The 26,055-nt window shown below is 67.2% G+C and overlaps 6 protein-coding genes across 7 annotated transcripts; 2 read left to right on the top strand and 4 right to left on the bottom strand.

The window, feature by feature from the left end:
- The first annotated feature begins 559 nt into the window (after positions 1–559).
- Positions 560–2,258, top strand: TMED6 (transmembrane p24 trafficking protein 6). The gene is made up of 4 exons (XM_064386364.1): positions 560–754; positions 1,493–1,619; positions 1,767–1,918; positions 2,034–2,258. The coding sequence occupies exons 1-4, from the start codon at positions 560–562 to the stop codon at positions 2,256–2,258; spliced, it is 699 nt and encodes a 232-aa protein (XP_064242434.1).
- Positions 2,259–2,739: 481 nt separating this feature from the next.
- NIP7 (nucleolar pre-rRNA processing protein NIP7) lies at positions 2,740–4,475 on the bottom strand. The gene is made up of 5 exons (XM_064386363.1): positions 4,318–4,475; positions 4,099–4,185; positions 3,887–4,025; positions 3,153–3,293; positions 2,740–3,072 (listed from the first exon to the last, which is right to left on the bottom strand). The coding sequence occupies exons 1-5, from the start codon at positions 4,371–4,373 to the stop codon at positions 2,953–2,955; spliced, it is 543 nt and encodes a 180-aa protein (XP_064242433.1). The 5' UTR covers positions 4,374–4,475; the 3' UTR covers positions 2,740–2,952.
- On the top strand, positions 4,457–8,420 carry COG8 (component of oligomeric golgi complex 8). Of its 2 annotated transcripts, none has more exons than XM_064386361.1 (5): positions 4,457–4,802; positions 4,981–5,188; positions 5,302–6,114; positions 6,765–6,933; positions 8,186–8,420. In XM_064386361.1, the coding sequence occupies exons 1-5, from the start codon at positions 4,489–4,491 to the stop codon at positions 8,341–8,343; spliced, it is 1,662 nt and encodes a 553-aa protein (XP_064242431.1). In that variant the 5' UTR covers positions 4,457–4,488; the 3' UTR covers positions 8,344–8,420. The 2 variants fall into 2 exon arrangements, with proteins under 2 accessions (XP_064242431.1, XP_064242429.1); XM_064386359.1 differs by lacking the exon at positions 8,186–8,420 and adding an exon at positions 7,066–7,392.
- Positions 8,421–8,876: 456 nt separating this feature from the next.
- VPS4A (vacuolar protein sorting 4 homolog A) lies at positions 8,877–12,619 on the bottom strand. Its single transcript, XM_064386362.1, has 11 exons — positions 12,465–12,619; positions 12,056–12,167; positions 11,841–11,988; positions 11,670–11,731; positions 11,335–11,454; positions 11,067–11,223; positions 10,231–10,379; positions 10,058–10,139; positions 9,768–9,987; positions 9,520–9,660; positions 8,877–9,263 (listed from the first exon to the last, which is right to left on the bottom strand). The coding sequence occupies exons 1-11, from the start codon at positions 12,483–12,485 to the stop codon at positions 9,162–9,164; spliced, it is 1,314 nt and encodes a 437-aa protein (XP_064242432.1). The 5' UTR covers positions 12,486–12,619; the 3' UTR covers positions 8,877–9,161.
- A 960-nt stretch (positions 12,620–13,579) lies between these two features.
- On the bottom strand, positions 13,580–20,922 carry SNTB2 (syntrophin beta 2). The gene is made up of 7 exons (XM_064386610.1): positions 20,032–20,922; positions 16,436–16,646; positions 15,873–16,083; positions 15,301–15,443; positions 14,976–15,172; positions 14,727–14,908; positions 13,580–14,576 (listed from the first exon to the last, which is right to left on the bottom strand). The coding sequence occupies exons 1-7, from the start codon at positions 20,708–20,710 to the stop codon at positions 14,484–14,486; spliced, it is 1,716 nt and encodes a 571-aa protein (XP_064242680.1). The 5' UTR covers positions 20,711–20,922; the 3' UTR covers positions 13,580–14,483.
- A 147-nt stretch (positions 20,923–21,069) lies between these two features.
- On the bottom strand, positions 21,070–26,050 carry UTP4 (UTP4 small subunit processome component). Its single transcript, XM_064386609.1, has 16 exons — positions 25,816–26,050; positions 25,344–25,535; positions 25,183–25,267; positions 25,006–25,095; positions 24,695–24,903; positions 24,398–24,569; positions 24,227–24,318; positions 23,770–23,866; positions 23,555–23,619; positions 23,333–23,455; positions 23,070–23,229; positions 22,770–22,876; positions 22,153–22,248; positions 21,858–22,043; positions 21,652–21,762; positions 21,070–21,296 (listed from the first exon to the last, which is right to left on the bottom strand). Exons 1-16 carry the CDS (start codon positions 25,972–25,974, stop codon positions 21,180–21,182), a joined length of 2,061 nt encoding a protein of 686 aa, XP_064242679.1. The 5' UTR covers positions 25,975–26,050; the 3' UTR covers positions 21,070–21,179.
- Positions 26,051–26,055: the final 5 nt, after the last annotated feature.

Consider the following 26,055-nt stretch of genomic DNA (forward strand, 5'->3'; position numbering starts at 1 on the left):
GCCCAGGAATGTGGGGCTTTCCCTTCCCCTCGGGGCGTGCTGGGTCGGGAGCAGCACTGCCCTGGAGCTGTGACACGGGAAACAGGAGGTTCTGGATTAGGTCAGGGGTGATACATTTAAATTTAGTTTCCAAGTTTCTCTTGGCTGCTGTCCAGCAAGCCAGGGCTGGGAGAAGTCTTGTCTAGGAACAGCTGCTTCCCGCTCTGTCCTTCAGCTGCAGGTGCTGCACTGCGTGTCCCTTGCCCCTGGCTGTGGCCATGCACTTCCCTCCCCTCCTGGAAATCCCTTCCCTGGAGAGCCCTGGGCAGCAGGAGCACCAGGTCAGAGATGAGGGCCACTGCTGGCCAGCGGGAGGCAATGCCCGTTGGTGGTGCCAGGCTGGCAGGAGCTGCTCCTGCCTTCTCCAGGCAGGCTCTTGCCCTGGCAGCGCAGGTGTCCGAGCTGCAGCTCTGCTCAGATCACCTTGAGCCGCGGGCACAGCCCCGCAGCGGTTAATGATTGATCACCTGTGCCCTGCCCGGCGTGGGGAGCGAGGGCTGCAGCCCCGGCGAGCAGGAGGATGCTGCTGCTGCTGCTCCTGGCTCTGCTGGGCCCCGCTGGCTGCCCCAGGACAGAGCCCCTGAGCGGCTCCAGCCAGGAGCCGCTGTTCCGCGGCGCCGACCGCTACGACTTCGCCATCGTCATCCCCGCGGGCAGCGTGGAGTGCTTCTGGCAGTTCTCACACCAGGGAGGCAACTTCTTCTTCAGCTACGAGGTGAGTGCTGGGGATGTGTCCTGGGACGTCGCTGACACAGCCAGGGAAAGGCTGGGCTGGACCCCCCCCGTGCTGGTCCTGTGGCACACGGCATCTCGGGGACTGTGCCTTTCTTAAGGTATATCATGGAATTCTTTGGGTTGGAGGGATCTGAAAGCTCATTTCCTTCTATCCCCTGCCCTGGGCAGGGACACCTTCCACTCTCCTAGACTGCTCCAAGCCCTGCCCAGCCTGAGGGTTGACAATTGCAGGGATGGGGCAGTCACAGCTGCTCTGGGCACCCTGTGCCCAGTTCTCCACTGGGATATTCTTCCCCACTCCCACAGGGAAGAATACCTTCCTAAACTAACCAATCTAATCCCTATCTGTCATCAATCCCATGTGTTTTTTAAACTACCTGGTTTAAGCCCATGAAGGGGTGCTGGGAGCTCTGCCCTTCACTGCCTGGCCAGAGGCTGTGGCACGGCCAAAGGCCCTGGCACAGCGTGTCCCTGAGCTGTCCCCTTCCCACAGAGAAACTCCAGCCCTTTCATCTCCTGTTTACACTGGGCTGCCTCAAGGAGAGCCAGGGCAGAGCTGTGCCTGGCAGTGGCAGCTTTCCCCCGGCTCTGTGCTTGGCACAGCAGCCCCAAGGAACACGTCCTCAGGGCTTGGCACAGCTCCATCCCCAGCACGACAGTGACCCACAAATTCACACATCAGTGACCCAGATTCCCCTGGGGTGTTCCCTGCCTCCAGGTCCAGCGGGCCACGGGGATTGGCAACAACAGGAACATCCTGGTCACAGCGAGAGACCCCAATGGCTTCCAGCTTGGAGTGTCCCAGGACGTGCGGGGACAGATCAACTTCCCCACCAAGGACACAGGTGAGCCCCAGCCCCTGCCGCAGCTGAGCCTGCCCAGCCAGGGCTTCCCAGAGCTCTGATTGCTCCTGCAGGGGCAGGATGAGGGCACTCGGGACGTGCCTGCCTGGGGCCTTTCCACCAGGAACCAACAACCCCTTCCCTCTGCAGGTTTCTACCAGCTCTGCCTGGACAACCAGCAAAACCACTTTGGCTTAATGCAGGTGTATCTCAACTTTGGTGTGTACTACGATGACTTCAGCATGGAGCACAAGCAGCCAGCAGAGAGGAAGGAGCTGAACGACACCCTGGATGCAATTGGGGTGAGGGTCAGGGGGGCCATAGGAGAGCAGGGATGGGCACGTCCTGCCCAAGACACTGAACAGGGCTGAGCTGCAGCTGAGTGCAGCTCTGAGCACGGCTCTGCCTCTCCTGCAGGTGAGCATCCAGAGGCTGCAGATCCACACCTTCCACATGTGGCGCTTCTACAACTTTGCCCGGATGAGGAAAGGGGCTGATTTCTTCCTCCTGGAGTCCAACTACAACTACATCAACTGGTGGTCCATGGCCCAGAGCTGTGTCATTGTCCTCTCCGGGGTGCTGCAGCTCTGCTTCCTCAAGCGCCTCTTCCACACACAAACCTCGGGCAGCCAGAAGTGCTAGAGCAGGGCAGGGACCCCCCTGCAGAGCCAGCTCACGTGGCTGCCACTCTGTCTCACCACAGAGTCAGAGCAAAGGCTGGATTCTGCCTCCAGGAGGAGGTTGGAGAGTTCTCCCTGCTCCTGCCTCAGCTTTAGCCCTGGCATCACCCCAGGAAAAGCCAGAGGCCACACTGTCACCTGTGTGCTGTGTGGGTTTGTCACATCCCTGCCCACTGTTAGTGTCTTAATGGGCCTTTTCTACCAGACTCCCAATAAAGAAGCCCCCAGCAGAGTCTGGGGAGCGACTGGTGCCTGCTAAAGCCATCCTGCCTCTGTGAGACTAAAAGCTGCTGGGCACTCCCTCCCCTGAAGCTCATCCTCATACTCTGAGGCTCCCCCCAACCTCATCAGTGCCCCCAGACACACCCCAGTGTGTCACATTCCCCACAGGAACAGCAAGGATTGATTCCCCCAGACCCCCACACCAGACAACAGGCACTAAAAAAAGGATCAGGCTTTATGTGACAGGGCTGGGGCCAGGGCCCCTCCTCCCGCGCTGGCAGCAGCCCCCTGAGGGCTTTGGGGGCTCTGTGCTGGCAGCTCCCCACATTTCCCTCCCACTCTGGGTGGGCTTCCTGCCCCCCAGTGCAGGACCAAGTCCATTCCAGCCCGGAACACTCACAGAGCAGGGGGTCCCCGGGGCGCCCGAGGCTCCCTTATGTCAGCGTGTCCTCGTTCCGCACGTACTCCCCGACATCAGCCTGGTGGAACACCACGATGGCCAAGGGGTCGACCTTCCGGCACTCCTGCGTGGACTTGGCAGCCACCCCGAAGCCCTGGGGGCGAAGGGGAGGTGAGGGAGGGTCGCCCAGCCCCTATCCCCCCACCGTGGGGCTGGCGGGGGCCAGGCGCTCACCAGCGGGACGTCGGCCATGGAGTACACCACCACACCCTGGTACTGCGCCGTGTTCTCCGTGATGCGGCCCAGCCCCGACTTCAGCACGTGGTTCCCGTAGAGGAAGGACTGCTCCGAGCCCGGCTTCACCCACACCTTGTACTGCGGGAGAGGAGCGGGGCTGTGAGGGGCCAGGGGGCTGTGAGGGGCCAGGGGGCTGTGAGGCGCTCTGAGGGGCAGGACTATCAAGGGCCGGGCTGTGAGGGGCTGGGGGGCTCTGAGGGACCACAGGGCTGTGAGGGGCCAGGGGGCTGTGAGGAACAGTGGGGCTCTGAGGGGCCACAGGGCTGTGAGGAGCAGTGGGGCTGTGAGGGGCTGCTCAGGGCTGTGGGTGTGTGAGGGGCTGGGGGCCTGTGAGGGGCTGTGAGGGGCCAGGGGTCTGTGAGGAATGGTGGGGCTCTGAGGGGCTGCTCAAGGCTGTGGGTGTGTGAGGGGATGCTCGGGGCTGTGAAGGGCTGGGGGGCTGTGAGGGGCAGGGGGGCTGTGAGGGGCAGGGGAGCTGTGAGGGGCCAGGGGCTGCTCAGGGCTCTGAGGCGCTGCTCAGGGCTGTGGGTGTGTGAGGGGCAGCGGGGCTCTGAGGGGGCTGTGAGGGGCCGGGATCTGAGGGGCTGCTCAGGGCTGTGGGTGTGTGAGGGGACGCTCAGGGCTGTGAGGGGCCGCGGGGCTCTGAGGGGCCGCTCGGGGCCGTCACCCACCTTGGCGTAGGGCGCCAGGAAATCCAGGGCCGTGACGCTGAGCCGGAACTTCTGGGACTTGGTGAACTTGCCGAAGCAGGTGCCCGGGGCCACCAGGCTGTCGCGGGGCACGCTGGCCGCCAGCTTCAGCAGGTTCTCGCTGCGGGAGCAGGGCAGTGCTGGGCACGGCCGGGCGCGCCAGGCCCGCCCGGCCCCGCCCGCGCGGCGCTCACCTCAGGTAGTACACGCGGTCCCGGTGCAGCCGGAAGCAGTAGGTGCCATCGGGCCGGTCCACCAGCAGCTGGATGTTCTCCCCGATGCTGCAGGGACACCGCCGTGAGCGCGGCCCGCCCCTCCTGCCGCCGTGCCCGGTCCCGCCCGATTCCCGGTGCCCAGCCCTGCCGGTCCCCGTCCTGTCCCCGTGCCCGCTCCGCCCGGTGCCGGTCCCTTACTATTTCCCGAGCTTCTCGAACACCGCCCGCGTCTCCGCCTCCGTGAGCGGCCGCATCTCCCGCGCCGCGCACGCGGGCCGCCGGGCCGGAAGTGAGCGGACCGGAACCGGCGGTAGCGGAAGTCCCGGACCCGGAACCGGCGGGCCCGGAGGTGACGCGGCGGCCGCGGCGATGGCGGCGGCGGCGGAGGAGGCGCGGCTGCTGGCCTGGCTGCGCGGCCCGGCGGCGCCCGGCGGCCCCGAGCTCGCCGCTTACGTGTCGGAGCTGGCGGCGCTGGGGCTGGCGGAGCTGGGCCGGGAGCCGGCGCGGCTGGCGGCGGAGCGGGCGCGGGTCGGCGCCGAGACGCGCCGCCTGGCCTTCGAGCACTACCGAGCCTTCATCCGCTCCGCCGAGTGCACCGGCCGCGCCGGCCGCGGCTTCGGCGGCATCGAGAGCCGCCTGGGCAGCCTGCTGGAGCGGCTGCCCGCGCTGCAGGACGCCTGCCGGTGCGGGACGGGCAGCGGGCGAGGCGCGGGTGGAAACGGGGCAGGAAGGGCCGGGGATGGGGAACGAGGGGTGCGGAGCCCGCTGCGGGTCGGGCCGGCTGGGCCTGGGCGGGAGGCAGCGCTGGGAGCGGCCGGTGGGTGGGAGGGAGCGCTCCGCTGATGCCGTGCCGGCCCGCAGCACCTTCATGCGCGATGCCGAGGCCATCGCCTGCAGCCGGCGCATGAACAGCCTGACCCTGAACCGGCACACGGAGATCCTGGAGATCCTGGAGATCCCGCAGCTCATGGACACCTGCGTCCGGAACGGCTACTACGAGGAGGCGCTGGAGCTCACGGCCTACGTGCGCCGGCTGGAGAGGAAGCACAGCAGCATCCCCGTCATCCAGGTGAGCCCCGTGACCGAGTGAGCCCCGTGCTGTCCCCCCTGTGCTCCAGCAGACCCCCCCAGCTCCAGCTGCCCCTGCCCCGTGCAGCTGGCTGAGGGCCCCCTGCTCCCCAGGGCATCGTGGAGGAGGTGCGGCAGTCGGCGCAGCTGATGCTGAACCAGCTGATCCAGCAGCTGCGCACCAACATCCCGCTGCCCGCCTGCCTGCGCGTCATCGGCTTCCTGCGCCGCATGGACGTGCTCACCGAGGCCGAGCTGCGCGTCAAGTTCCTGCAGGCGCGGGACGCCTGGCTGCGCGCCACGCTGGCCTCCATCCCCGACCACGACCCCTACGTGCACCTCACCAAGACCGTCGAGGCCTGCCGCGTGCACCTCTTCGACGTCGTCACGCAGTACCGCGCCATCTTCTCCGACGAGGAGCCGCTGGCGCCGGGCGAGGCGCCGGGCGAGGGGGCCATCTTCCACAGCTGGTTGCTGCAGAAGGTCTCCGAGTTCCTGCGGACGCTGCGGCGCGACCTGGAGCGCGGCGTGGGCGGCCGGCTGGACTCGCTGCTGGGGCAGTGCATGTACTTCGGGCTGTCCTTCAGCAGGGTGGGCGTGGATTTCCGCGGGCAGCTGGCCCCCCTCTTCCAGCGCGTGGCTGCCGACGCCTTCGGGAAGGCGGTGGAGGAGGCGGTGGAGAAGTTCCGGGAGGAGATGAATTGCTACACGCTGATCTCGGCTCCGGCCGTGCTGGGGGGCGGCGCAGGGGTGCCGGTGCCCACGGCCCAGCCTGGCACGCTGCAGCCCCCCATGGTGCTGCTGGACTTCCCACCCCTCGCCTGCTTCCTCAACGGGCTGCTCGTTGCCTTCAATGACCTGCGGCTCTGCTGCCCCATCGCCCTGGCACAGGACGTCACCACCTGCCTGGACAGGGCCCTTGGTGAGGTGAGTCCAGGGCATGGAGCTGGCTCTTGTCCTGGGAGAGCACGAGCTGGGTTTGTTTTGAGTGGGTTGGGAAAGCCCCTGAGATCATCCAGTCCAACCACTCTCCCTGCACTGCCAAAGTCCCCCCTAACCCGTGTCCTCAAGTGCCACATCCACACAGCTGGTAAATCTCCCCAGGGATGGGGACTCCACCACTGCCAGGCTGGACAGCTCTTTCCCTGAAGAAATTTTCCTGATATCCAACTTTAACTTCCCGTGGCACAACTTGAGGCTATTTTTCTTGTCCTGTCCCTTGTTCTTTGGGAGCAGATCCCAGCCCCACCCCGGCTGCCCCTCCTGTCAGGGAGCAGTGGAGGGTGAGAAGGTCCCTGTCAAACCTCCTTTTCTCCATGGTAAGCCCCCCCAGCTGCTCCTTGTGCTTCGGCTCCTTCTCCAGCTCCATTCCCTTCCCTGGACACACTCCAGCCCCACAGTGTGTATCTGGGAGTGTCCAGAAGTGATTCCAGGTGTGGCATCACCAATGCCCAGCACAGGAAGATGGGCGCTGCCCTGGGCCTGTGGCCACACTGCTGCTGGTACAAGCCAAGTGCCTCCTTACCCCCCTGGCATGTGGCTGTCATCAGGTGACCTCTCTGCCTCTCTCTCCCCAGGTGACCAAAACCATCCTGGCCTTCCACCGTGCTGAGGAGGCGGCGTTCAGCGGGCGGGAGCAGGAGCTCTTCACCCAGTTTTGCACAGCCTTCCTGGAGGACCTGCTGCCCTACCTGAACCGCTGCCTTCAGGTGCTGTTCCCTCCAGCACAGATTGCCCAGGCACTGGGTGAGAGCTCAGGCGTTGGTTGTCGTTGCAGGGAGGGGACACCCACCCGTGGGTGGCACTGAGTGGGCCCTGTCCTGCTCTTGCCCCTCCGTGGGGTCTCGTTGCCCTGACCCCTCTCTCCCCATCCCCAAGGTGTGCCCCCCACGCAGCTGCAGCGTTTCGGCCGCCTGGGCCGCATCGACGTGGCCGCTCTCAGGGAGCCGCTGGCTTTCCTCCTCCCGCCGGCACCGGGCGAGGAGCAGCCGTCCCCGGAGACCGCCCCGGACCCGGACGGGGAAGACGCGGCCGTGCCCACCGAGCCCCCGGAGAGCCCCTGCGGGGAGGCCGCGCTGCCGGGAGCCCCGGTGGCCAGGGGCTAGGCGGGCACCGGCGGGAGCGGCCGGCCCGGGGCCGCCAGGGGGCGCGGCGGCGGCGGCGCGGGTGCGCGCGCACCCGGTGCGCCATGGCGGCGGCGGCGGCGGCGGCGCGGGCGGCGGGCCGGGCCCGGCCGGGGCCCGCGCTGCTCCCGGCCCGCGCCTGCGGACACGCGGCGGGCTGGGACCGCCGCGAGCGCTCCTACTGGCGGGCGCTGCGGCGCCGCGTGCTCGGCCCGCCCGTGCCGCCGTTCGCCGCCCCGGTGCAGGTGGGGGCCCCGGTGCTGCGCGGCGCCGCCGCCGCCGTGTCCCCCGAGCAGCTGGGCGGCCCCGAGCTGCGGCGGCTGGCGGCGGCGCTGGCGGCCGGGCTGCGGGAGCGGCCGTGCCTGGGGCTGAGCGCTCCGCAGCTCGGCGTGCCGCTGAGGGTGTTCGCCGCCGAGCTGCCGCCCGCCCGCTGCGCCCGGTACCCGGCGGCGCTGCGCCAGGCGCACCGCATCGAGCCCTTCCCGCTCCGCGTCCTCGTCAACCCCGCCCTCCGCGTCCTCGACACCCGCCTCGTCACCGGCCCCGAGGGCTGCGCCAGCATCCACGGCTTCTCCGCCTACGTCCCGCGGCACTGGGCCGTCCATGTCTCCGGTACGGACCGGGTGGGACCCCGCACCCGCCCCTCCCTCACACGGGCCCCTTCTCTTACACGGGTTCCGCACTCTCTCCCGGTTCCCCCACTCTCCTAATTCTCTGATGGCTTCCCTGTTCTCTCACGGATCCCACCACTCACAGATCTCACCGCACGCAGGTCCCCCAATCTCACAGTCACCCTATTCTCTCACAGCTCCTCCCACTCTCATTCGGGTTCCCCTTTTTTCCCTAATCCCAACCCACCACTGTCGCGGGCGCAGGTGTGGACGAGCTGGGGGTGCCGGTGAGCTGGGAGGCGTCGGGCTGGGCCGCCCGCATCATCCAGCACGAGATGGACCACCTGGATGGGATCCTCTACATCGACCGCATGGACCCCCGCACCTTCACCAACGTGGGCTGGATGGAGCTGCTGGACTGAGCCCGGGGAAGGAACCAGCGTTCTTTCTTTGGGGCTTCCCCTCAGCTTTACTGCAGCAATACAGACCTGTGGCCTCAGCCTGGCTCCGGCCCTTCCTGCCCACGGCTGTGCACAGGGAGGCAGCGGGCTCCTGCCCTGGGCACTGGGAATTCCTTGTGGGTCTAGGAACAACCTGCTGTGCAGGGGAGGGGCAAAGGGGGGATCCTTCCCTCTGGGGCTTGTTTGGGGCTCGTGGGCACAGCACAGGGGGCACAGATGGGGTGGGGGGCAGCGAGGCTGAGGGGAACCCAGGGACTGCACAGGGGGGGCATGGGGGGTGGGGAGGTGGGTGCCACCAGCTGGTGGCTGCTCCAGCCAAGCAGCCCTCTGCAGGCACAAATCCCTGTCCGGGATGGCTGGAGTGTGAGGAACCCCCACCCCCTTGGACAGGCAGAGGCCTTGGCTCTGGGTCATTGCATTTTGGGGGACAGGAGGTGGGGCTGGGCTGAGCCCCCTGGTGCGGGCAGAGCCTTGGGGAGTGGCTGGGCACCAGCTGAAGCACTCAGATTGTTTTTATTTTCATATAAACAAGACAGAACCCAAAGCAGCATTAAGTTAAAAAATAAAAAAAGAGCAGGAAGAAGAGTGGAGTGCAGCCAGGGAGAGACCCGGCCGCCCAGGCCATGCTCAGATCCACCCCCCGTAGTGTGACCCCCCCGGGCCGTGTCCCCGCGGTGCAGTGGGGCAGGAGGGAGCGAACAGAGTCGGTTTGGCACGGCCGGGGAGGGGGGCACAGCAGGGCCTGCAGCTGCCCCAGCCCCACAGCCCCCACGCCCCCCTCAACCTTCCTGTCCAAAGTCCTCCGTGAACTTCTTCACCTTGAGGAGATCCTCGGCATTGACGGTGGGGCGGGTGGTGGCCAGCGAGCGCAGCATGTCTGACTGCAACATGGGTGGGCACGCGGCTCAGACCAGGGCACGGGATGGGCACCCCCGTGGCAGCAGCACTGACCACGGGTGGGAGCTGCCTGGCAGAGCCACAGCCCTTTCCTGTCACCCCTCTGAGGGGGGGCTCAGGACTGCAGGGGGATCGACTGGGGGTTAGTGTCCACCCCCAGGAGCCACAGCCCTGCCTGGCCCTCGGCCTGGAGAACCAACGGGGAAGTGGCCAGGCCAAAGGCACAGAGGGGACACTTACCATGCAGACAACGGGCTCCATCAGCTTGTCACTGGGCACCTCCATCCAGGTCATCTCGTTGGCCCCAGGGTCACCGGGCGAGCACGGCGTCAGGAGATCATCCACGATAGCACCGGGGGTGGTGCGGGAGGGGCCGCGGACCTGCGCAGAGCCGGTGGCGTGTGGCACGGAGCTCGGGCTGGGGGGACAGCAGCCACAGTGCCCTCCCCTCCCCAGGAGCACCCCGGGCCGTGGCAGCCCCCACTCACCCTCTTGAAGTGCGTGGCGGACTGCACCTTGCGCACGGGCTGCATCAGGGCGTCCCGCACGATGATGCTGATGTCGGCCCCCGAGTAGCCGTCGGTCTTGCGCGCCAGCTCCTGGATGTTGGCGTCCGTCAGGGAGTGCGGGGTGTTCCCCAGGTGCAGCCGGAACATCTGCGCCCGCGCCGCCTCCTCGGGCAAGGGGATGTAGATCCTCTTCTCGAACCTGGGGATGAGGGGTGAGCCCCAGTTCCAGCCCTGCTGGGGCTGCCACGGGGGCTGCGTGTGGGGCTCACCTTCTCCTGATGGCCGAGTCCAGCACCCAGGGGATGTTGGTGGCACCCAGCACCAGGATCCCGTCGCTGCTGTTTCCCACACCTGCAGGCAGATGGCTCAGAACAATCTCCAGGGGTTCTGTGAATGCCCAGGTTCTGCCTGCCTCCCGTCCCTGGCACGGGCCCCCACCCACCCTGCATCTGCACCAGGAACTCGGTCTTGATGCGCCGGGCCGCCTCGCTCTCGTTCTCGTTGCGGGAGCCGCACAGCGAGTCCACCTCATCGATGAAGATGATGGAGGGCTTGTGCTGCCTCGCCAGCTCAAACAGGTTCTTCACCAGCCTGGGAACAAAGCAGGGGAAGGGGTCCCCACTCAGAGACCCTCCTCAGCAGCACCACAGCAGCCCCACGTTCCTCCCATTCCGAGAATCCCACACTGGCACCAAGGGAAGTGCCACACCAGTGCCACACCAGTGCCACACCAGGGGCTGTGCAGCCCTTCAAGGGGCTGTGCTCCCCTGGGACCCTGCTGGAAATGAAAGTCTAATTACAGAATATCACAAATTAATAATGTAGAGTTAATTTTAATTATGACTTGCTCACAGCTTGGCAGGGGTGGGCTTTCCTCAAAGCTCGCTGTAAGTGAGCTGTAAATTAATTCTGAGCATGGACAGATGGGAAACTTTCAGGTAAGAGCTGCAACTCTGGAGGGCCCCAAAGCTGCCCCAAGATGAAGCATAAGAGCAGTTAATTAAGACAAGGAGTCAGGATCCAGTTAAGTGTTACAAGACCCCAGCTTAAAGTCACTGTTGGACTGTTCACTGAGAGGTCTGAAAAGATGAGGGGGCACAGGCTGTGTGGGAAAAGGCTCAGGGACTGCTTTGCTCAGACTCCCTCTCTGAAGGCACCAGCTCCCAATTCTTTAACAGCCCCATTATTGGGGTTCCTGGTGCTGGTGGCCCCTGCCCCAGCCTGGCTGGCCGGAGCACCAGGAGCCAGGCTGTGCCCATGTCCCCACTGCCAACTTACTTCTCACTCTCCCCCAGCCACTTCGACGTCAGGTCAGAGGACGACACGGAGAAGAAGGTGGAGTTGTTGGCCTCGGTGGCCACGGCCTTGGCCAGGTAGGACTTGCCAGTGCCAGGCGGGCCAAAGAGCAGGATCCCGCGCCAGGGCGTGCGCTTCCCTGCGGCAGAGACCGCGTCAGGCCTGCCCATCCCTGCACCCATGACCCTGCTGGGATCACCCACAGAGGGCTCACCTCCTGCACAGCCCCTTCCCACCACCACGGCCTCACCTGTGAACAGGTGTGGGAACTTGATGGGCAGGATCACGGCCTCCTTCAGGGCCTCCTTGGCTCCCTCCAGCCCGGCCACGTCGCTCCACCGCACATTGGGCTTCTCCATCATGATGGCACCTGTGAGGGTGTGACTGCTGACATGGCCCCACAGAGATGGGCACAGAGAGCAGAGAGAGCCAGCCCCAGTCCTGCTTCCCCTGAGCGCAGCAGCTGTTTGGGGTGAGCAGTCCACAGGAATGCACCCAGGGGCCCCACCCCACAGCCCGTCCCCCTCGACAGGGCTGTCAGTGAATCCCTCCTAACCCCAGAGGGTCCATCACAGCCTCTCTCACCCATCAGCTGCTCCTGCAACTTCTTCTTCTCAGGGTTCTCTCCCTCGCTGTCACTGTCACTCCTGGGGACAGGGACAGGGTTCAGGAGCGGGGCTGGCACTGCTGTGGCAAGGGGGTGCCGCCAGCTCCGCAGCCAGACAGGGCACGCCTCGCCCCCCGTGCCCCACGCACCCCTTGTTGTCATTCTGTGCCTCCCTGACGGGCCTCTTGCCGTGCCTGTCCTTGCCCCGCAGGTACTCCTTCAGCTTCTCGGCACGGTCCAGGTACTGCACGCACTTGGCTCGGATGCTCTCCTTGGCCTTGTCGCTGTGAGCCTCATCTGCAGGGAGCGCAGCGTCACCCGCAGCCCCGCAAGCCGGCCCCCCGCGCCCCGCGGCCGCCCTCACATTTGATGGCGTGCAGGAAGTACTCCACGGCGTGCTGGTACAGCCGCAGCGCCTCCTCGTAGTTCTTGGCCCTGTCCTCCTCGGTGGCTTTGGTGACCAGGTCGATGGCTTTCTGCGGGGGCAGCGCCGTCAGCACCGGGCCCGCCGGAGCGCCTCCCCGCCGCCGGGGGCCGGCCCGCACCGCGGCCCTTCCGCCGCGCCCACCCCGCTCCCACCAGCACCGGGGCGCGGCAGGGCCGGCCCACCTCGGCGCGGCCCTGCACCGGGGCCGGGTGAGGCCTCTCCCCGGCCGGCACGGCGCCGGGCCCGCTGAGGCCTGTCCGCTGCGCCGAGCGGAGCCCCGCGGGAAGGCGGCGCGGTGCCGGCGCGGCCGGAGCCCCGGCCCCGTGCCGGTGCCCGCGGTCGGTACCTGCAGGGTGGACGTTGTCATCGCATCGCCCGGTGCGGCCGCTCCGGCGGCCCCGGGACGGCGGCGGCGGCGGCAGCGACTGCGCCTGCGCGCGGCCCCGCGCCCCCTGCCGGCTGCGCCGAGGAGCGCGGCGAGCCCCGCCCATCGATAGGCGTGGCTTATTAAAGCTCCGCCCGCTTCTATTTATGCGTGCGTGAGGGCGTGGCCTCTCGTGGGCACGCCCACAACGAGACTGTATAATTTCTGTGGGCGTGGTTTTGCATAGCTCCGCCCCCGGGGAGCGGAGTGCGCGCGAATTCCCCAAAAACACGTGAACAGAAATGTGTGTGTGTGTTTGCATATGTTTACATGTCTTTATATGTGACTGTGTGTGTTCTTGAGTGTTTGTGTGGGTTTGTGTTCGTGAGTCTTCACGTGTGTTTGTGTGTACAGTGTGTGTCTGAGTACTTACATGTTCACGTGTTCATGAGTCTTGTTCATGACTCATGGTCATGAGTCTTCACATGTGCCTGTGTGTGCACTTCTCCATGTGTTTTTGTGTCTGTGTGTGTTTACATGTTCACGTGTGTCTGTGAGTGTATTTGTGTGTCTGTTTGTGCCTGTTCACGTGTTGTCTGTGTGTTTGTGCCTGTTCACGTGTGTCTGTGTGTGTATTTATATGTTCACGTGTGTCTGTGTGTGCGTTTGCCCATGTGTTTGTGTCTCTGTATTTACATGTTCACGTGTGCCTGTGTGTGTATTTACATGTCCACGTGTGTCTGTGTGTGCGTGCCCAGGTGCACACCCCGTGTGCCCGGTGTTTGCACACACGTGTTCGGTATTTCCCCGTGCACACACGCCCCCAAACACGTGTGCCCGCTGCTGCACCCACCTGCCCACAGCTGCGCTGGCCCCGCTGCCCTGCTGGAAAAGCTGCCCCAGCCCCCCCAGGAATGCCCACAGAGACCCACCCCAGCTCCCCAGGGATCCCCCCACCCCTTCCAGGACCCCCATCCCCTCCATCACCCCCAGAGACCCCGCCCCAGCCCCCCAGGGATCCCCCCACCCCTTCCTGGGACCCCCATTCCACCCCCCATCCTCTCACCTGACTCAAAATGAGACCCGGAGCCCCTGGAAAAGGCAATCTGATATAAATAGCGATTTACAAAGAATACAAAAATAGAAGGAGGGGGGGCAGCACCCCGAGCCAGCACCCACAGGACCCCAGAGCCCCCCAGGAGCAGAGAGCCGTGCAGGGTCTGGCTGGGGGGTCTGGGGTCCTGGCAGGACGGGGAGCCCTGGAGGCCCACCCCACTGTGGCCCCCTAGTCCCCGGGTGTGGAGCTGCCCCAAGGGGAGGGAAAAGTACAAAAAGCGAAAAGTGCATCAATCTACGTGTCCTGCCCCGGGACCCCCGGGAGGGGCAGGGGGCTGCGGCTGGGGAGGGACAGCCCCAGGCCAGGGCAGGGACACGGCGTTGGTTCAGCCTTTGGGAGAGCTGGGGGCACTGCCGGGGGCAGGGGGGGAGGCCGAGCCCCAGGAGCAGGACCCTGGGCCAGAGCACCCCCTCTGCACCCCTGGGTGCCCCCGCTAAGACAGATGTGTCCCCCCACCCTGAGCAGGGCGTGGAGACCCTGTCATGCAGCACAGGGGGGTCCCGCAGCCCTGTCCCGTGTGGGGACAGTGTGACCTCTCTGGGGGGAGCCCCCAGGCAGGGGGACACCGGTTCCCCTGGAGGTGGGCTGGGGGCACCGGGGGTCCCCCGGGCGGGGGGGCCGAGCTGGCCCCAAGGCACAGGCGGTGAGATCAGCGATGGCTTCAGCCCCGGGGGTCACAGCTGGTGTGTGCGCCCCGACCCCGGGCACGGGGGCTGGCAGCGCTGCTGTGGGGCACGGGGGCTCCCCCCGCAGCCGCCCTGCCGCGTTCCCGGCGGGATCAGGGCGGCGAGCCCGGCCCAGCAAGGCACCGACGGGGCAGGAGAGGTCGGGGGGCCCGCTGTGACCCCCGGCTGGCTGGTGACAGGGCGGGGGGGCTGGGGCACCTATGCCAGCAGCCCCATGCGGGTGACTTTGGCCGAGAGGAAGGTGTGCAGCACGAAGACGATGGGCTTGGGGCAGGAGTGCAGGTCCAGCGCCTGGGGGGAGACGAGAGCGCGGTCAGCCACATCCCGCTGGGCATGGCGGGCTGGGGGCTCCGACCGGCCAAACCCAGCGAGCCCGGGCAGCTGCAGGGACGGGGCAAAGCAGGAGGAAGCAGGGGGTGAGCCCGGCTGGCCCCTCCTCACCAGCTCCCCCTCGGGGCCCCCGAAATCCAGGTAGAGGGTCCTGATGCCGTCGTCCGCGGACATCTTCAGCCGCTCGTAGGGGTAGCGGAAGAGCACGCTGGAGCCCGGCTCGTCCCGCGAGATGGTGAAGCCGCCCTCGTAGTGGATGGAGAGCTGCACCTCCTGCCCGGCCAGCGTGCAGCCTGCGGGCACAGCGGCGTCAGCCCGCGGCCCCGGCGGGGCACGGCAGCCCGGCCCCGCGGCACTCACCCACGGTCACCTCCTGGAGCAGCTCGGCGGCGGCGTGGCAGCCCTGCACCAGGACGCGCGTCCACGCCGACAGGTCGCGGTGGGTCTCCACGCGGAACACGTGCATCTCCACGCCCTGGCGAGAGCCCGTGCGCGTGGCGAACGTCAGCTCCGAGCCCAGCGCGGGCGAGCGGCGCCCCGAGCCCGAGTGCACCAGCCTGGAGGGGAGCGGATGGCGGGGTCAGCGTGCGATGGCAGTGCCACCACGTCACCCCATCGGCGTCCTGGTGCTTCATCCCTGCTCTGAGGGACAGCTGTCACCCGAGGGGGCCCAGCCCCGGCTCACCTGGTGGCCACCAGCGGGTAGCTGTGGCAGGGCGAGGCCCAGGCGTCCCGGGTCCAGGGCATCCCGTCGTACAGCAGCAGGTCCTTCTCTGTCACTGCCATCAGCACCGGCCGCCACTGCTGCCGCCCGCCGTCCAGGCGTGCCTGCAGGGCACCAGGGCACCGTGAGGGCACAGCCCGGGCACCCAACCCCTGAGCCCACGGCCACACGGACCCCAAGCCAGTGGCTCCTCACTGCCAGGCAGCATCCACAGCACTGCCATCCTGGGGAACCAAGCTGGGAGCAGGCCCCAGGGGTCCTGCCCACCACACTGCCAGGGCTGGCTGCAGCTCTCAGACAGGGAATTCATGGAATAGGGAGGGTGTGATGAAGAGTTCCATATGGAAAACCCCAGTGGGAGAAGGGACAGAGGGCATGGGAAATGCTGCTATCACTGGGGCACAGCTGGATGGCAGAGCAGCAGAGCCAGAGCCCAAGCTGGGCTCTCTGGCTGCATCCTGGTGGCATCCCTGGCACACTCCCTTGGCACTGCTGTCCCTGGGAGCGCCCCGGCACACCCCACCAGTGCGTACCTGCTCGGCCAGCCAGGCGATGTGCTTCACCTCCCGGCCGCCGGCCGCGGGGCTGCCCGAGCCCAGCGTGGCATTGAGCTCGGCCAGGACCTGCGGCAGCAGCGCGGTGATGTTGGCGTGCAGGGCGCTGAACCAGGCGTGGGCCGTGGCCGTGTCCCGGCACCGCAGCACCAGCGTGTTCCGGCTGTCCGGCGAGTGCAGCTCGATCAGCCTGCGGGGGACAGACGGGGACACGGCCCGGGGGGACAGCAGCGCTGAGTCAGCCCCTGCCGGGACCAGCACAGCAAACTGGCTGCACTGGTCAGGGGCTTCTGCTATGCATTTCCACCCACCAGGGCTTTCAGCCCTCGTTCTAAGGCAGAGAGGCTGCCAGGGGTCTGGGAGGGAACATGGCACAGCCCTGGCCCCGGCCAAACCCTCTGCAGTGTCCTTCCACAGCTCCATGGGCAAAGCAGGGGGTCATGGCCCCCAGCGTGTCCACGGGGTGCAGGGTCCCTCACACTGGGCAGACCCAGTCCTGTCCTGGGGTTCTTGGGGAGCAGGATCTCCCCACTGGCACCCACCTGTTCTCCAGGTCGGGCATGCTGAGGTTCCGGGCGGCGAAGCACATCTTGAGGGGGATCACCTTGCGGTCACGGGGGCCCTGGTGCTGGGGGGACCCCGAGTCCTCGCTGCCGCTCAGGCTGGGGGACTGCGGGGCCGCCCCCTCCCACGGCAGGTCTGACACCAGCGACGGCTTCTTGATGTAGGGGGTCACCTCCCGCATGAACTTCACTGTGGGGAGTGGGGACAGTCAGGGCTGGGGAGGGTCCTGCACCCCCCACCACAGCCCTGGGCCCCAGGGTTTATCTGCTAGGGCGACGTGACCTCACACACCAAGGCTCGGAGGGTCCTGGGGGGTCCCACCCTGCCCGGGTCAGGGATGTCCCGAGTGAAGGACGGGGCTGGCAGCTCATCCCGCTGCCGGCGCGGGTGTAGGAAAGGGAAGGCGCCACAGGACAATGGTGCTGGGCGGGAGGTCAGGCTGCAGCCCATCCTGGTCCCATCCTGCCTGCCGCTCTCGGAGCAGCCAGGACTGTGCCCGCCAAGTTTCCAGCACTGCCGCTCACGCCCCGACGGCAGCAGGGCGAGGAGGAGGAGGAGGAGGGTGTGCAGCCAAGACATGCCGGCTCCACGCGCCTCTCCAGGCCGGGAAGGAAGGAAGGAGGCACCAGCTCCAGCTCCTACTCCCCCCGGACTGTCCCACCCCAGCACCGCCCCGCTGACAGCAGCCCTGGACCCCCGCCCGGACACGGCTCTCAGCCACGGCCAAGGGAGGGACGCGCTGGGGACACAGATGGGGCAGCGAGAGGGAAAACCCAGCCTAAACAGCAAATGGGCTGCACCGCACTGGGAAGGCAGTGGTGAAAGGATCCTGGAGCCACAGCCAGGCCCTCTGGAGCAGGAGCAACACTGGTGGTGGGGCCCAGGCTGTGCCGCTGCCAATCCTTCACTGCGGGGCTGCCGGGAGGGAACGGGGAGCGAGGATGGGGAGCGGGCAGCAGACACCAGCCCCCCGCCTTCCCACCGGCTCTGCTGAGCCACGAGGTGCTTGCCCTTGCTGTGGGCAGCACACGAGTTAATATTAGCTGCCGCCGCGCTGATCCCGGGATTACCGCCGTCCCCGCACCCCTAATCCCGCGGCCGGCCGGGCCGGGAGCGCCGCGGGCAGAGCACGGCCGGCAGCTCCCGCTGCGGGGCCGCTCGGCAGATGTTTGCCAGATGTGGGCAGCTGCCTCCAGCACGGCCAGGGAGCTCAGCACGTGGGGCTGCAGCTCAGAGCGCTGCGACCCTGCGGTGCAGGCACTGACCCGATGGAGGCAGGAGGGTCAGAGGCCACCTGGGCAGGCAGCAGCACTGGAGCCGGGGCGCTGTGCCAGAGCAGTGTGGGTGCCCCGTGGTGGATGCCCAGGACTGTGTCTGCCCGTGCTGGGGGCAGCAGAACTGGCTCCCAGTTTCCAGCGGGACGCATCCACGGCACAGGCAGGACAGGGAGCACCGTGTGCCAGCACAGGGTGGGGGCAGCTGCAAGCACCCCTTCTGCTGCTGGCGAGGCGGTGGCCAGCACACAGCAGAGGCACCGGCACCCCGGCACGGCGCTGCCGCCCCACCCACGCGCTCGCCGCAGAGGAAGCCCAGCTGCCGCTGCGCCCCTCGCCTGCCCGCCGCAGGAAGGCGGCTGCTGCACGGCCCTGCCAGTCCACACCAGGGCCGAGCCCCTGCACCCAGCAGGCAGCACCACTGGCTTCCCCTGGCAGTGCCCAGCAGTGCCCGCGGCCGCACTGCGCCCACAGCTCCCCGCGGGGCGGAAGGGCTCCCTTCCCCCAGGGCAGCAGCCGGGGCCCGTGGGTGCCCGGGGAGGCGCTTGGCGTGGGCCCTGCGGCCAAACCCAGCCCCAGGGTGGGCGACCAGCCACACCGAGATGCCAGTGCAGGGCTGGTGGTTTCCCCTCCACCACTGGCACAGAGCCCGGGAGAAGCTCTGGCACCTGCCGGGGTGGTCACAGCTCCAGGGCTGTGAGGAGGGACGGGGCTGCATGGCACGGGTGGCACGGCCAATGTCCCCCACCAGCTCCTCCCCGGGGCCCGCTGGTAGCAGCCGAGCACCGGATGGTCCCACCACGGCCACCGGACCAGCCGTGCCAGCACAGCCAGGGGGAACGGAGGGGAAAGGAAGGGAAAGAGAAAGGGAAATGAAGAGAAAGGAAGAGAAAGGGAAATGAAGAGAAAGAAGGGAAAGGAAGGGAAAGAGAAAGGGAAATGAAGAGAAGGGAAACTAAGAGAAAGGAAGGGAAATGAAGATAAAAAAGGGAAAGGGAGGGAAAGGGAAAGAATGACAAAGGAAGCAAGAGGAAGGGAAGGGAAGGGAAGGGAAGGGAAGGGAAAGGAAAGGAAAGGAAAGGAAAGGAAAGGAAAGGAAAGGAAAGGAAAGGAAAGGAAAGGAAAGGAAAGGAAAGGAAAGGAAAGGAAAGGAAAGGAAAGGAAAGGAAAGGAAAGGAAAGGAAAGGAAAGGAAAGGAAAGGAAAGGAAAGGAAAGGCGTCTGCCGCCGTGCCCATGGAGGAAGCGAGGGACAAACAGAGCACGGGGCTGAGCTCCTGTGGGACAGGATCAGACGGGCAGCAGCAGGAAGGACGCGCTGAGCCGGGCGCGGGTCCCAGGGCCTCTCTCTGTGTCCAACAGCAGCCCCAGCACCGAGCCTGACCCCGCTGCCACCTCGGCCCCCACGGCACCCAGCCGTGCCCAAGCACCTCGAGCAGCTGTGCTCTCACCAGGGAGCCCAGCCGTGCCCCCTCATGCCACTGCAGCATGCCAGGGGCGCGTGGCACAGCAGCAGCACCATCCTGTACCCTGTGCCCAGCGGGCACCGTGCCCACGGAGCAGCCTCACGCAGGGCAGGACAGACGGACGTGCCAGGACAGTGTGTGTGGCACCACAGCCCACCCTGACCCGCGGCACAGGGCTCGTGGCTCGCGGTGCCCGCGGCACCAGCCCCGTGCTGCCAGGCTGGGCAGGTCCTGCCCGAGCTTGTCGGGCTGCCGGGAACAGGTCGGGCAGGAGCCGGTGGCTCCGTCAGGCCAGTCCCGGGCCAGCTGTGCCGCGGGGACACCGAGCCCGCGGGGACGGGCAGACCCTGCACCAGCCCTCCCCGGGGACAGCCTGGGGACTGTCACCAAGGACAGGGGACAACCTGCTCAGGGGGACGCCGCAGCCAGGGGACAGCAAGTCCATCCTGGGGGACCCCGAGTCTGTCCCCGGGACCCCAAGTTCATCCTGGAGGAACACAGCCAGCGGAGAGCCTGTCCTTGTCCCCAGCTGGGAGGGGTCCCCAGCCCGCCCCAGAGGGAACAGCCCGACCCGGGGGACACCCCAGTCCCTGTCCCCGTGCCTGGCCCCCCCGGCTTTGGGGACTGGGGGGACACACAAACGCGCCAGGAGTGGGGTGGGGGAGTGGCGTCCCACACCCGGAAAAGGGACCCAAGGGGGGCCCGGGAGCCCGGTGACAGCGGCAGGGAGGCGTGGGGGGAGCCGGTAACGGCGGGGGAGCGCCAGGGCGGGGGACGGGACAGCACAGGGGCCCGCAGCGGGGATCCGGGGCGAGAGGAAGGGCTTGAGGCGTTACCTTCGAGGATGACCTCCCTCCCGGCTCTCTTCAGCGCCTGCACAGCTTGATCGTGGGTGGCATCGCGGAGATCGACGCCGTTAACAGCGAGGATGGCGTCGCCTAAGCGGAGCGCTCCGCTCCTTTCCGCCGCCAGTCCCGGGAAGATCCGTGAGATCAGCACCGGCATCCGATTCTCCCGACCTCCCTTAATGCTGATCCCGAGCCCTCCCGCCTCCGCTTTCACCACCCGCACCCTCCTCACGCCGCCGGGTGCCGCCGCCTCCGCGCTGCCGTTCACCACGCCGTTCACCACCGACGGATCGCCGGTTCCCGGTTCCGCCGTTAAGCTCAGCGTCTCCCCGGTCAGCTCCGCCGAGACGCGGACCCAGCGCTCCCGCAGGAGCAGCTCCAGCAGCCCCGTTTTGCAAGCCCGGGTCCACACGGCCATGCCGCCGCCGCCGCCGCCGCCGCCGGTCACCGGGGAAGGGGCGGGGCCTGCCCCAGAGGGCGTGGCTTGCGGCCCCGCCCCCGCCCGCATGGCGCGCCGCGGTAGGCTCGGGGGCGCGGGAGGACGGGGTGGGGCCGCCCCGCCCCCGCCTCCGCCGCCACCAATCAGAGAGGTGGCGGCCAAGGCGCCGCCGCTGCGATTGGTCGCGCTGGAGGGCGGGGCGTAGGGAGCCACGCCCCCGCTCGCCATGTCTGGCGCTGAGATTTATTTGGCGCGCTGCGATTTATTTCACGAGCTAGGCTTTGAATCTCCCCGGTTCTCCGGGGATCCCCGAGCTCTCTCCCTCCATCCAAGGGAATGAAGCTTCCCTGCCCCATGCAACACCCCCAGACCCCCGTCCTTAGGGAATGAGCCTGCCTGGCCCCAGGCAGCACCCACAGACCACAGGAGACACAAGCCAACACTGGGATTAGACACTGTGAGCAAAAAGGGATGGGATTTGGGGTGTCAGCTTGTCCCCGCGCCCCGGGGAGGAGAACTGGAAGGATATGAAAATCATGATGCCATGATGGTGGTGTGACAACAGGGATGAGCCCTGAGCCCGGGCATGTACACAACAGTGAGGTTTTATTCCTACAGCACCTTAAGAAAATTCTTACAGTGCCCCAGGAAGGCAGCACAGAGACAGTTCCCGAGGTTGGAGTGGCTTCTCCTGCTCTCAGGTGCCGAATTTCTTCTGTTGGACAGGCAGAGGCAGCTGGGTTTTGAAGTCCATGATGGGTCGCTCCACCACAACCAGGCAGTTCTTGTCCAGCAGATCCATGAAGAGCAGAGGCTGCAAGGCCAGAGACGGGAATCATGGAATCAGGGAATGGTTTGGGGTGGAAGGGACATTAAAGTGATCTCGTTCCACTCTGTGCCACGGGCAGGGACACCTCCCACTAGTCCAGGCTGCTCCAAGCCCTGTCCAGCCTGGCCTTGGGCACTGCCAGGGATGCAGGGGCAGCCACAGCTGCTCTGGGCACTGTGCCAAGGCCTGCCCACCCTGCCAGGGAACAATTCCATCCTATTATCCCATCTAAGCCTGCCCTCTGGCAGCAGGAAGCCATTCCCTGGCCATACCAGTGTTCCAAGTCCCTGTGCAGAGCCCGAGCACCTCCCTGACCCCGCTGCCCAGCACCATCACCCACCTGGAACTTCTTGCAGATCTTGAAGGCGTGGAGCTGCCTCTTCCTGGCGGTCTCTGGGAGCTGCTTGAGGGTGCTCTGGTTCATCAGGAGGGCGCTGTCGTCGGGCAGGGGCTGCGGAGCGGGCACGGCGTGGGTCAGGCTGCCCCGGGAGCCCCCCGGGCACCCCCGGGCACCCCTGGGCACCCCCAGCCCTCCCGCCCGCTCACCAGGGACTTGTCGAGCACGCAGAGCAGGTAGGTGTCGTGCAGCAGGATGTGGCAGGGGTTCTTGGGGTTGAAGGCGATGTGCGTGATGGGCGAGTCGCGCTCCAGCCAGGCGCGGTGCAGCCCGCGGCTCTGCACGGCGCGGCTCCAGCCCGTGTACTGCCTCTCGGGGATGCTGAACTCCCGCAGCTGCGGGGCACGGCCACGCTCAGGCTGGGCCCTCCTGCAGCAGCTCCAGGCAGCGCCCCACGCTGCCACGGGGAAGGGACCACGGGAGCTCGGCCGGGACAGCTCCTACCTGCTGGTCCGAGTAGGCAATGACGAGGTTGTTGGTGCTGGGGTGGATGGCGAGGGCTGACACGGCGCAGTCGTAGCTGGGCACCACGCAGTGATGCTGCAGGAGGGGGCAGTGCACTGATGGGACCCGCCAGGGCACTGCTGACAGCTCTGCCACACACCCAGCCCTGGCAGAACCTCCAGAATTGCCTCTGACCCCCTCTCCACACACCCAGCCCTGGCCAGAACCTCCAGAATTGCCTCTGACCCCCTCTCCACACACCCAGCCCTGGTTAGAACCTCCAGAACTGCCTCTGACCCCCTCTCCACACACCCAGCCCTGGCAGAACCCTCAGGAGTGCCTCTGACCCCCTCTCCCACACACCCAGCCCTGGCAGAACCTCCAGAACTGCCTCTGACCCCCTCTCCACACACCCAGCCCTGGTTAGAACCTCCAGAACTGCCTCTGACCCCCTCTCCACACACCCAGCCCTGGCCAGAACCCCCAGAACTGCCTCTGACCCCCTCTCCACACCCCCAGCCCTGCTCCAGGGCTGCAGTGATGGCTCCCAGGGGGGCCGTGCCTGCTGAGCCCCCCATCCCGTGTCCCCCGAGGCTGGGGGTCGCTCGCAGGCCCACCTTGAAGCATTTCAGGTTGTAGATGTGGATGGCCCAGTCGCCGCTGACGGCTGCCAGCCAGTGCCCGTCGGCGCTCGGTGCCAGCAGGTAAACGGCCTCGGAGCAGCCTGCAGACAGCTCGGGCTCAGAGGGGAGCTGGCAGCCCCAGAGCCCAGAGACACCCAGCCCCACGTCCCCCCTGACTGTCCAGTGGAGCCCATGGGAGCACAAACACCCCCAGGAGACCCTCACACCCCCCAGGGCAGGAAAGGGGGACATCCCCTCTGCAGAGCCCCCCAGCCCAGCTCCCCCAGCCCAGACCTGAGGGCGGCCGCAGCGTGTGCAGGTGTTTGCAGCCCCCCGGCTCCAGCAGCTGCAAGACGTGCACGGATCCCCGCGCCGAGGCCACGAAGAGGCAGCCGGAGTCGGCGGAGAACTGCAGCTGGTAGGCTGGAGGCAGCACCGCGGGCACTTTGGGCACCTGCGGGTGGGGAGAACGCAGCCCTGGCAGCCACCCCACGGCCACCCACGCTGCCCAGGGGTGCCAGCGCCCAGGCCAGCCCCGGGACCCCGCAGCCCCTGACCTTGGTGAGGCTGACGCCGTCGCCGTCGCAGCGCACGCGGTACAGCTGGAAGCGCGAGGCCGTGGAGTAGCCCAGCCAGGTGCCGCAGGGTGACACGCAGCTGCAGTAGATGTGCTCCGGGCCCTGGGAACACCACGGGGCTGAGCGGGGCCCGAGGAACCCCCAGAGCCCAGCACAAACACCCCTCGGCTGCCCGGGGGCACCCGGCCCGCTCAGCCCCACCTTGCTCTTGAGCTGCACGAGGTGCTCGGGCATCCGGCACAAGGGAAGGACCTCGCCATCCTTTCCTGGGAAAGAAACCACACGGGCCACCACTGAGAGGGGGAAAACCACACGGAGCAGCTGCGGAAGTGCCCAGACCCTTTCCTGAGCCCTGGGACAGCTCAATCCCAAAATCCTGCTGGCAGCCTGGGCTCTGAGCTGTGCCTGTGACTCACCGGTCTCCTCAGTGGAGCCAAGTCTCCAGAGCTCCAGGTACTGGGAGAACTGGAAGAGGAGCAGCCGGGCTTTCCTGGCGCAGGAGACGAGGCGTCGCTGCGTGGAAAAACAGGCAGGGTGTCACAGACCCACAGCCTGGCACAACGGGCTGGGGCACAGCCGGAATGCCCGGGGGTGCTGGTGACTCCGCAGCGGGGGAGAGCAGGGAAATCAGCTCCCGTGGGATGGGAGCCTGGAGATGGAGACCCAGCAGGACCAGCAAGACCAGCTTGACAACTTGCGCTGCTCCTTGGCAGAGCCTCCAGATGCACCAGGAAAGCAGACACAACAGGGCAGAGGAGGGAGCCAAGGACAGGGGAGGAACCCTGGCAGGGCAACGAGGGCACCTGGAAGGGCAGGGAGATCCAGCCCTGCCAGCCCCACCAGCTCCAGGACCCCAGCGCATGCACCACTCACGTGGGGGAAGGTGAATTTTCTGAGCACCGCGTCGTAGCTCTTCTTCTGCATCTTCTCCATCAGCGGGCGGATCACCAGCTGGGCGTCCAGGCCTGGAAGCCAAGCACAGATCAGCCAAGCTGGTTGTGGCAGGGGAGACCCAGCCCGTCCCGGTGCCAGCGGCAGCCCTACCCCCGGAGATGAGGGCGGTGGGGCTGTGCGCCACGGCCCGCACGTCGTGGCTGTGGAACTGGAAGGGCTTTGTCCGCACCCAGCGCTTCTCCAGCCCGCCCAGCCTCACTGGCAGCAGCTGCAGCTGGTAGGTGGCCCCGGTGGAGGTGCCCACGATTATGCTGTCCTCCTTCTGCAGGGGGAAACGGGACAGGGCTGTGGGAGCAGACTGGCAACAACAGGAGGGCGCTGCCAGCAGGCATCGAGTGCAGCAGCCCCGCTCCCTGTCAGCCAGGGGCACCTGGGGGTGTCACCCACCTCTGACACGGCCAGCGAGAGCACGGCCGAGGTGCTGACGGTGTGGGACTCTGCCAGCGTGCCCTGCTCCCAGTCCCAGAACTGCACCCTGCCAAAGGAGTCGGCGCTGACCACGGCGCCGCTGGACAGGAGGGCGATGGCCCACACCACGCACTCGCGCCTGGCCTTCTCCACGTGGTGGTTCACCATGATCCTCTGCACCGTCTGGCCTGCAGCGGGACAAGGTTGGGGTGGCTGGGGTTCCCCTGGGGGCCAGAGGGTGCTGGTGGTCCCGGGGGATGGGATGGGGCTGCTCCCGGGACAGGAGGTACCTGAAGTGACGTCGATGACACGGAAGAAGTCGATGGAGCCAGCCACGATGTGAGTGTCCGAGGGGTGCCAGGACAGGCACAGGACACGGCCTGGGAGGAGGGAAGATCCACGTCAGAGCCCGTGGGCTTGCGGGACACCCGGAGGAACGGAGGGACGGAGCTGCAGCCAGGACCCACCTTTCCGCCTGTCCAGGTTCCGCTCGAACTGGATCCCCCCGGGAACCACTTGGAAGATCTTGACAGAGCCGTCCTCGCAGCCGATCTGCGGGGGCCGGGGTCAGCGGGGCACGGCGGGACCCTCCCCCGCGGGCCCCGGGGCCGCTCCCGGCGGGACTCACCGCCAGCTGCGTGCCGGTGCCGTTGGCCGCCATGCTCCAGACGGGTCCCCCGCCGCCGTCCACGCCGCGGGCCGCGCGCAGCGCGCACAGGTCGTACTCGGTGATGTCCCCGCCGAGCCCGGCCCCGAAGAGCCGGCCCCCGGCCGCCCAGCACAGCGACTCCACCGACCGCGCCTCGTGCCCGGGGATCACCTGCGGGGACGGCGTCAGCGGTGCCGCCGGTACGGAGCGGCAGCGCCCGCTACGGCCCCGGCGAGCCGACACAGCCCCGGTACCGGCTCGCTACGGACCCGCGGGGCCAAGCAAAGCCTGGTCCCGGCCCGGCCCGGCTCGGTTCAGGCCCAGTACCGGCTCGGTGCGAATCGGCAGGACCAAGCAAGCCCCGTACGCGCTCGGTGCGTGCCCGGTAGGAGCTCGGTACATCCCGGTACATCCCGGTACATCCCGGGCCGGCCCGTGCCGGCGCCCTCACCTTCTCCTGGAAGTAGTTGGCGGCCAGGTTGTACACCTCGACGGCGCCGTCGGTGCGGGCCAGGGCCAGGCGGGCGCCGCGGGGCTGGCAGGCGAGGCAGCGCACGCCCGCGGGCACCAGCCCGAAGAACCGCACGCGGTGCACCTGGAACTCGCCCATGGCGCTCGGCCGGCCCTGCTCTCCTCTCCGCTCCCGCTCCGCTCCCGCTCCGCCCCACGTGCGCGCGGCGCGCCGGAACCG

Source organism: Passer domesticus, chromosome 12 (genome assembly GCF_036417665.1).
Source record: "Passer domesticus isolate bPasDom1 chromosome 12, bPasDom1.hap1, whole genome shotgun sequence".
NCBI lineage: Eukaryota > Metazoa > Chordata > Aves > Passeriformes > Passeridae > Passer > Passer domesticus.